This window comes from Salvelinus namaycush, chromosome 25 (genome assembly GCF_016432855.1).
Source record: "Salvelinus namaycush isolate Seneca chromosome 25, SaNama_1.0, whole genome shotgun sequence".
NCBI lineage: Eukaryota > Metazoa > Chordata > Actinopteri > Salmoniformes > Salmonidae > Salvelinus > Salvelinus namaycush.
The window spans coordinates 31334529-31344694 of NC_052331.1; the positions used below are offsets into that span (position 1 = coordinate 31334529).

Consider the following 10166-nt stretch of genomic DNA (forward strand, 5'->3'; position numbering starts at 1 on the left):
CAAACGTATGTCGTAGGCATATCTATGCATAATGTTGTTCGAAACTTTTCTTATTTATTTATAGGCCTACTGATCTCATTAATAAATACATCTGGACTTTGTATGTTACACTGTTACAATGCAATTATAAACACACATTTTGTTTTGGGGGTTTAACATAATCATTGATTATGCAGCTACAGTATTAGATTGCTACATTGACATACTGTATTAAAAGATATCATATCGTAAGCCATGAATTTAACTTTAATAAAAAGCACAAGAAACCTACAGGCATATTATAAATTATACATTCAAGCCATACCAGTAAAGGAATCTGTTGAAATTAAAATACACAATTTAAATCAACGATAATCAAGATTTTATCTATATTTTAAGATGCTTGAAAAAGCTATTCCTTATCTATGAATAAAATATATATTTTTTTAAATAACACAAATGCAGTGACTAATGTAGTCTCCTATACATGTATTATTACCTTATTACAACACTGATATGTGTAACTGACTGTGAATCACATGTTTATTTGGCGTACCCCAGAAGACATTGCGCGTACCTTGGGAACACCTAACATAGAAGACTCGGAACTTAGGGGGCAAGAAGTAGAAGTTGATAACCTGTACCGCGGGCCAAACACACCAGTCCACCTGGAAGGAAAAGAATCACAAACAAACCTTGAGAACTAGAGGGGTATCAATACAGAAATATAGAGTACAATGGGCCTATGCTTCTGATCCAAACCATTCTTATCAGGTAAATGAATACATTAAAAAGCAAGATACAATAAATGCCTTCCGAACAAAGGACAATAAAATCAAGCAGGTAAGAGGATAGAGAATACAAAGGCCAAATTGTAGGGAATAATTAGGGCTAGTGTAACGGCTTTCTTTGGTGGAAGGAGAGGAGGACCAAAATGCAGCGTGGTACGTATCCATAATAACTTTTAATGAGAATGAATACAAAATACAAAAAGAACAAGAGAATCAAAATGAAAACTGAAACAGTCCCGAATGGTGAAAACACTAAAACGGAAAACAACTACCCACAACCCATAGTGGGAAAGCAGGCTACCTAAGTATGATTCTCAATCAGAGACAACGATCGACACCTGCCTCTGATTGAGAACCATACTAGGCCAAACACATAGAAATATAACGTATAGAACACAACATAGAATAACAACATAGAATGCCCACCCCAACTCACGCCCTGACCAAACTAAAATAAAGACATAAAAAAGGAACTAAGGTCAGAACGTGACAGCTAGGATATGAACAACACAGTCATACTATTCCACTAACCTTGTAGAACTCCCAGAACTTGTCTTTGAATTTCTCCAACCCCTCAGACAGACTATGGCCCTCCATCTTGCCCATACCTGTAGGAAGATTAAAAAAAACAGTATCTCCCATCTATGGAAGTCCCTCCAACCCCACTTTAGTGAGTTTTGTTGTGAGCTTTTCCATAAGAGCAAGCAAACAGTCCACGTTGACATTGATTTAACTTAGTATACTGTTAACGCTGACTTAAAAAAAAACTTTAAAAAACACACTCCCCTATGAAATACTATGCTCCATGGTCAGTGATGCAATCAGCTGATCGGTGAGGACTTTCTTGCTGACAGCAGGTAGAGCATTGCTGACAAAAATAACATGTCCAGCCACTGGTACAAGTAGCGCATGAAAGGCCCCATTGAACATCCTACTGCAAAATATGCAAACTACAGAGGGCAGTGTAATACAGCAACATGAAATATATGTCCTTGCAAATAGTGACACCTATATACTACTGTATTGTATATTGGAAAACACAAGGAAAATATGCAATAATCTTATCAATATAAAGGATACAATTAGAGAGAAGTATGTTTTGGAATATTATGGTTGAACTTTTTTTTATGCTATACATTTTCTTTATGTTATGATTATGATTAGGAATATATATTGCCCTCGCACATTCATGTTCATTGTCTTTCAAAAGTTATTTCATACAACACAGATTGCTGTCCTTGGTCCTGGACCTTACCTGTATGAGCCCAGTCACATGCCCTTTCAGGGACCTTCCATTTTTTTCTGGTTTGCTGAATGATATTGCCGGTGGCAAGCATGCCCCCACAGCTCACAGTATTGGTTACAATAAGAAACCTGCTGTTGAAAAACGGCTTCCAGTAACCTGTAATCTTGACGAGAAACTCTCTGCTCGACTGAGGAATCATGATTATTATTCCAAACGACGGTTATCCAGTAAGTGGTCCACTAGGATAAATGTTCAATGTTATTGATGTACAGTACCAGTCAAAAGTTTGGACACACCTACTCATTTTACCTTTATTTAACTAGGCAAGTCAGTTTAGAACAAATTCTTATTTTCAATGACAGCCTAGGAACAGTGGGTTAACTGCCTTGTTCAGGGGCAGAACAGATTTTTACCTTGGGGATTTGATCTTGCAACCTTTCAGTTACTAGTCCAACGTTCTACCCACTAGGCTACCTGCCACCCCTCATTCAAGGGTTTTTATTTATTTTTCACTATTTTCTACATTGTAGAAAGCGAAGTGAAGACATCAACACTATGAAATAACACATATTGAATCATGTAGTAACCAAAAAGTGTTAAACAAATCAAAATATATTTGAGATTCTTTAAAGTAGCCACCTTTGCCTTGATGACAGCTTTGCACACTCTTGGCATTCTCTTTGGCTTCAAAGCAGCTTCCCCTAACTCATCTAGGGTTTATACATAGCATTGGTGTCAAATGCATAATAGCGAGGAGTTTGAGGACATCATACTCCCCAATGCTGCACAAAAAAACTATCCAGCTGAAGCACAAGATCCCTTTCATAAATGATGTGGAATTCTGATTCATCAAAGAAGTAGTATGATAGAAAAGTGACTTGACAAATTAAATCTCTAGATGAACATTGAATTGTTTTGACATACTGTAACCTTCTAAGAATAGGCTACAGAGGAGGCTGGTGGGAGGAGTTATAGGAGGAAGGGCTCATCGTAAAGCCTGCAAGGGAATTCATGGAACGGAGTCAAACACATGTTTTCCATATGTTTGACTCTGCTCCATTTATTCCATTCAAGCCATTACAATGGCCCATCCTCCTATAACTCCTCCCACCAGCCTCCACTGATAGGCTACTATGTCACCTTCTATAAATCACATTAGAAGCATAGAAAAGGTGCAAAGGTCATATTTCTGATTTGATTAGAAAGACACTGATTAGAATATCCACACTTCAGTTTTGTCACTGATACACCTGGGACCATAATCTATAGTGTAAAGGTTATATGTTTTTGGATAACCAAACAGCTCAATAAAAATGGTGCATCCATCCAAAACTAGATAGGGTCTACACAACACCAGCATCTTCAGCTTTAGATCAGTGTGTAAGGTCTGTGAGTAGGCTATTCATTCTTCCATTATTTCGTTTTTGATTAAGAAATGCAACCAAAGAAAAATCAGACAGCGTGAAATCTTGTAGCCATCATACTTTCGATCTTACATTTTTACATCGTGCTCCAATAGACACACCAAATGATGTTGAAGGACATGACCCTTAATCAGCAGTATAACAAGGGAGAACATGTCTCTTTAACAGCACTGAAAGCAGCACAGACAATCCTATTAAACCGCCAGGGAAGAGGCTTGACATGTCACTGGTTTGTCTGCGGTCTCCCCTAGGCAAGACTCAGCGAAGCTATGCAGAACCATGACAACCACGACAAAGCCTTCTACTGTAAGAGCACTCACTCAAAAAGGTATTCATCCCCACAGCGCCTGTCAAAAAAGAAATATCTGATCTAATAGGATAAACACGTATCACATTCAACATAAAACGCAGATTTAATAAAGAAAGACCAAGTCCTTTTAAAGTAGTTTACTTTAATTTCGTATTCATTATTATTATTCATTTACAAAGGCTAGTGAAACTTCATCACTTTATAAAAAATGGATTGCTATCAGAGAGCTTATTTCACACAGTTCATTCCACACAGCTCATTCCACACAGCTCATTCCACACAGCTCATTCCACACAGCTCATTCCACACAGCTCATTCCACAAAGGCTCATTCCACAAAGGCTCATTCATTGAGCAATGAAACAGTACATGACGTCCATTTTCTTGATTTTTGAATAATTGTGTAATATTGATAGTTAAACCAGATTTTTTTTAAAGCATTGATAGCGTTAAAACATGATTGATACCACACATTTTTAAGTAAGCATTTACCATCCATATTTAGCAATCAAACACAGAGGCACATGGCAGTATAGTGCAGTGTTGAGACGTAGATGATTTACTCGTCATGGTAACTGTAACTTCTGTGTCGTTTCATCAGAGCCGTACTACAGGCTTCAGGCTTGGACCCCTAAAGGAGAATATGACAGAGAACAGAAATCAAAGGACTATCTTTCTTATTCCTACAGCACACTCTAGTGCAGTGGTCACCAACCGGTCGATCGCGATCCTAGTCCATCACCAAACATTTCTGTAGAAAAGTCAACGATAAAGGCTTGCTATCCTTTATTTATATTATTGGTGTTGCATTTGATTCACAAGTCCTGCACACCGGGCAGGTGAAGTGTTCCAATTTTGAACCATTTAATTGTCTGAAAAGACAAGCTCCACCTGCCCGGCGGACCAGGAGATCTGTGGCTAAACTGAGGTCGCATACTGTGCTGGCAAATCAGATAGCTCAAATCACCGTTCCTACAGCTTCCACGACCCTGGCCACAGCGAAGTTTGATAGGCAACTAGCCTACATGAGATGTAATAACTTTTAAAACCAGGACCAGAGAGTGACTGTCAAAGAATACAGCAAAGAGCTGCTGTTTTTGAGTGAGTTCATGTCTAAGTTTTTATTCAGCACTGTCAACACTGTTTTTATTCAACAGAATTACAATACATAAAATGCACTTCTCCCTACTTCCACTTGCGCTGCAATGAATTAGTAGATAAGTGTATCGATAGCCCTGCGTTTTTATTAATATTATTATTATCAGCAGCTCTTTGTGTCTTTTTTAATATTGAGGAATATTTCACTTTCTCTGGTCATAGGAACAACATGGATTTGTGCAGATGCGGTGCGACTTGAGTTTTGCCATCAGGTGAAAGACGGTGTCCCCTCTCTCTGGTCAGTCTCACCGGAGGAAAGAAAGGAGAGAGCAGGGACAGTGAGAGGCGGACCCTCTGCTGCTCTCTCCCTCCCTCCGCTGAGACTGATGCCGTGTTCAAAACAACTGGGAACTCGGAAATCTCAGACTTTCGACTTCAGTGCATTCAAGACAAATAATAGTTTTCCACGGTCATCCAACTCAGAATTCCAAGTCGGAAACTCTGGCATCTTTCTACAGCTCCGGCTTTCCAACCTGAAGATCACTGACGTCATGATTTGACCTCATTTTCCCCCCGAGTTTCCAGTTGTCTTGAAAGCACCATGACCATCAGATACAGGTACCATCAGTCCAGTAAAATAAAAAAGAGAATTATTTCAATTTTTGCTCAGCTGTGCCTCGCAAATCATACAACAACTGATCTATTTTGTTATCAAAGCTTGGGTTTTGAAATATTATATGGTCTGAGAAGAACAATATTGGCAGGCCAGACAACTGTATAGCCAATATACTGAGATAATGTAGGCTAGTAGGCCTACTGCACAAACCGTCTTCCTACAGAACTGTTTTATTAGGTGAATGTTACATTTTTTAAGTCATGCTTTAAAAAAATCTAGGTGGTAGATCTCTTGCTTTTTGACTGCGAAAGTGATCTTGACTCAGAAAAGGTTGGATGGAGTATGGCGTCAAGAAATATCAACTTCATCAGGTACTGACTTACCATCAATGGTACAGTATATGTAAAGGCTATTCTATACACAGTGGTTTCTATAGATAGGAAAAAAGATACATAGAAACAAGGAAAGAAGAATGGATGGATAAGACATTATACGGTTAATATTGGAATGGTGTTTTTTGGCGGGCCAAAACTTACCTTGTACATGCTGCAGATCAGAGTGAAGAGTGAAGACATTGCTTTGTCCTGAAGTTCTTCTGTGTGCTCCTGAGAAAAGTTTCCAGATTACTATAACAATCGAGGCAATAAACGTTGTTGAGTGGTAAAATACCTTACTCGTAGCGGTTTGTAATACAGTTAACACAAAGTATTAAATGCAATGCAGACACAAGAAACACAAATATTTTGCCTCATTGAACTTACCCCATTGATGACAATCCAAGGCACATAGTTGTGGGTTGGCTTCAGGGCCCCAGTCTTCACTGCGTTCTGATGCATTAGCTGATTCCCCTGGTCTCCCTTCACACAGGTCATGATGTTCTCCCACTTGGTGTTTGGGTCATAGAGCTCCACACACTGTCAAGGGAAGAGGTGGTCAGAACACTATTTCCAAAGTATCCTCATATTTACAATGCCATCCAGTCATATCTCATATTTCCCTCCAGCCATACCCTTTTACACTATCTTATGTGAGCAGAGCATATCATCAATCACCAAGCACAAAAACTTAGTCCATTCTTTAACTTTTTGTTCCTATTTCTCAAGGGTATTAGAATAAAAATAGGGAGTGCTGTATATTGTTTGAGGTAGGGTCTTTTCATGGTTTTGTGTAGATAGAGAGAAGGTAAGAGTTAATGTCGCTCACCTTCTCGCCTGCTTTAACCACATCAGTGGAGGCCTCCATGCAGTAGATTATCTGGAACGCGTTACTTCCTGTAACATTCAATATGCAGGTCTGAGGAGAGAGAGAGGGAAAAAAACATGTTTCAGCCCAGTTTAAGCTGGTATTACCTGGTATTTACATGGTAGTAACTAAGAAACTATATGGTGACAATTAATACTTTCTGGTACTTTAGTGATGCGTCAATGGGTGTAATTGCTAGGCAATTAATCGGTAATTACTGTTCTAATAAATAATAAATAACTACCTGGTAGAATGTAAAATAAAGCATTACCAAAATCTCACCTCGATCATGTTGCCAAGACACTCTTCTTCACCGTGCTGGCAGGTGAATTGATACTTCTTCCCATCAAAAGATTCCTGTAGTGAGACAAACAGAAATTACTTTGACTAAACACAACATTCCTCAACTCCATTCACTGATAACGACATCCAAGTATTATATCCAAACTCAAAGCAAGATTCATGAGATGAGAGTCATCGTCTCTAGCCTAGTGTACTTACTCCTGCATTTCCATAGGGCACCAGCGTGACACTCATGGCGTCCTGCAGCATGGTCCATGTGGGTAAGAGCTGTGAGGTGAGGAAGTAGCGGCATGCTGGGCACAGAGACTCATAATACAGCTCCACCTGAACTGACTGCTCCAGCGTGTTGGCCTTGGTGGCATTGGTTTCCAGGCACTGCTTCAGAACCTGCCATAATAAAAGTAAAGACTCAACTGATAACCTGTTTCTTGTGCTGTGTATTTTTGTTGCCTTTACAGTAAAGCCGTACAAGTTAACAAACACACACAGTATGGTTGCATTTTTAGGCCTAAATAGGGTCTATATGTCAAGCAGAATCTGTAGAGACAATTATGGGTGTTGATATTATATTTTAATATTATTTTTAATGTACAAACATACATTTTTCTCATTCTCTTCCTCATTCTCTACTGAAGTAAAAGTTGGGCAATTCCACAGCAACGGAATTATGCTGAGACTCCAATTTATCACTTTAAAATATATGCCAAACAAAAACCATTGACTTCAAAGTTTCATCAACCCAACTCTATGCACAATGAAAACTTTGAACAAGATACATAACAACAAAAATCTCGCAGTTTTATTCTGTTACCAAACGTTGTATCTGCACAGTTATTCCTGTAAATGTGTTTTTGTAAAATGTTCTGTGAAAATTGTTAAAATGAGTCATTGTGCATAGAGTTGTATGGTTTGTTAAACTTTGAAATCAATGGTTTTTGTTTGGTATTTTGTCTTGGCGTAATTCCGTTACCAAGGAATTGCCCAGTTGCCTCCTCAGTGGTGATCGGAGATCACTTTCCCCTGACCAATCAAAACACACAAAAACAAATCTAAGATACAGGCTACGAAGATATCGTTCTCACCCGTTGTAACTTGTAGTCCAATTACAGCGATACAACCACAACACACAGTTTAAGTCAATGTGTTACCAAAACATTGCATACATTTAATTACGACAAGAAACTCGTCAAGTGAACTTATTTTACCCCACATTCGATGGCTGAGTCCAAAGAGGTACACCACTGCGATGGAGAATATGAGCAAGACTTGCAATCTACATTTGACCAGGTGGTCAAAAGTGTAAACAGAATAATACCCTTCATCTTCCCTTCAGCACAAGACGACAGACACTGGCCACAGTCAGTAAATCTACTCTATATATAGTGATTCAAATTATATCACGGTACCCTCTAGCTAAGTAAATATATTTTCGATTTTACGATTTGTTCTCAGTCATGTGACCACTAACAGCGTCACTAAACGCCGGCAAAGTTTGCGTTACATTGTATCATATCACGAGTTGGGATTGTCTTGATATTGATTATATTGTCACGATTTGTTATCTACCTGGAGGTATTTGTTTAACTTTGTTTCATCCAACTCTTATTGGTGTTTATTGTGGCAAAGCAGATATTCATTATGATGCATAATGTATTGTCAAGCACGTATGCCCTGTTATAATGTATTATAATAGTCTCTTATCCTGACTATACCCTACTACTTAAAGCCTACCAGACATTCTGAAAAAAGTTTAAAAGTGGATACTGTACGTAGAGACATAACATTTTATAAGCCTTATTATAAACCGGGTGTTTCGAGCCCTGAATGCTGATTGGCTGAAAGCCGTTGTATTTTGGACCATATACCAGGGGTACGACAAAATATATATTTTTACTAGTCTAATTACATTGGTAACCAGTTTTTAATTTAAAAAAATAAGGCACCTCTGGGGTTTGTGGTATATGGCCATTATACCACGGCTAAGGGCTGTATCCAGGCACTCTGATAAGAACAGCTCTTAGCCTGGTATATTGGCCATATACCACACCTCCTCGGGAGGCTTAATTATAATACATTTGATAATATATTACAAAGGCTGATGCTCATACATGTACATGCTTATTATAATAAGTTATAAAGCATGATACATGCAGGCTTTAACCAGATAGATATTGTTCTTGATAGGCAGTGTTTAGACAGACACCCAATTCAGATTTATTTATTTTAACAATCACATCAGATCTTTTCCCGTCAGATCTTTTTCAGAGCTGATCTGATTGGTCAAAAGACCAATTAGTGGGGGGAAAAAATCTGTCTTGGGCTGCTTGTCTAAACACAGCCATATTCACATCAAGGCACCCTTTACATTGCTACATTACTGTAAGGGGCTGATGTGGAAAGAGCTTGAGATGTAGAGGTAAGAGCAGGGGCAGATTACCCATCTGGCAATTATGGCAAATGCCAGAAGGGCTGGGCTATTTTTTAGTTGGATGGGCTGGTCGAAATTGACACACACAAAAAAACTATTCTATCAAAATAAAACAATGAGAAAGGTGACATGGCCGGCGGCCCATGGGCCTGTTAAGATTTTTTTAAACTATTATTATTTTTGCGCAATTTGTCTGTTATACTAGTCTATAATGAGCCTTTGGCTTATCAGTGGGCAACGGCCGGCCCCGCTACCAAGATGGTCAGCCCGGTTTTCTGATATGCTGAGTTGAGGTCGCACAAACTCACATTCAAAGTAAAACGCAGCATCATGAAAGAGATCTGCTCCAACTCTGTCATCAGTTAGACAGCAAAGATCATGGAACGGAAAAAACTTAAAAGGTGCCTATAAATGTAGAAAGAGCATATTCTACATTGTCACCTCACTCAAAACTTCCTATTTTTGGGCGGCTAAAACCATGATTTGGTCAGACTGTGAAGTGCATTATCCACATGATTCCTGTAATGAAAGTGTCTGCCTGGCCTCTGTGCCTGTGCCCTCGCTGGGGCCTGCTGCTGTGGTGAGCGAGCCACTCTCCTCTCCCCCCATGTGCCTGAGAGAAAAATGCTTTATGATTGTAAAACATTTCAAAATGCAATCATAGGAAAAACACAGCTTTGGAAGCTTAGCCCCCTTGGCCCAGTCAAAGAGAGGAGGGTCTCAGCTTTCT

At 39.0% G+C, this 10166-nt stretch overlaps 1 protein-coding gene and 1 pseudogene across 1 annotated transcript; both read right to left on the reverse strand.

Moving 5' to 3' along the window:
* Positions 1–293: 293 nt before the first annotated feature.
* On the reverse strand, positions 294–2215 carry LOC120019887 (annotated as a pseudogene).
* Positions 2216–3881: 1666 nt separating this feature from the next.
* LOC120019995 (gamma-interferon-inducible lysosomal thiol reductase-like) lies at positions 3882–8374 on the reverse strand. The gene is made up of 7 exons (XM_038963413.1): positions 8214–8374; positions 7207–7395; positions 6988–7062; positions 6667–6756; positions 6225–6377; positions 6000–6068; positions 3882–4380 (listed from the first exon to the last, which is right to left on the reverse strand). The coding sequence occupies exons 1-7, from the start codon at positions 8328–8330 to the stop codon at positions 4309–4311; spliced, it is 765 nt and encodes a 254-aa protein (XP_038819341.1). The 5' UTR covers positions 8331–8374; the 3' UTR covers positions 3882–4308.
* Positions 8375–10166: the final 1792 nt, after the last annotated feature.

What these genes read in the sequence shown, in the direction of transcription:
- LOC120019995 (XM_038963413.1), bottom strand. Translation starts at nt 8,330, where the DNA reads ATGAAGGGTATTATTCTGTTTACACTTTTGACCACCTGGTCAAATGTA. An exon ending in ACTCAGCCATCGAATGTGGG is followed by an intron (nt 7,396 to 8,213) that starts GTAAAATAAGTT and finishes TTATTATGGCAG; the next exon opens with GTTCTGAAGCAGTGCCTGGA. An exon ending in TGGTTAAAGCAGGCGAGAAG is followed by an intron (nt 6,378 to 6,666) that starts GTGAGCGACATT and finishes TTCCCTTGACAG; the next exon opens with TGTGTGGAGCTCTATGACCC.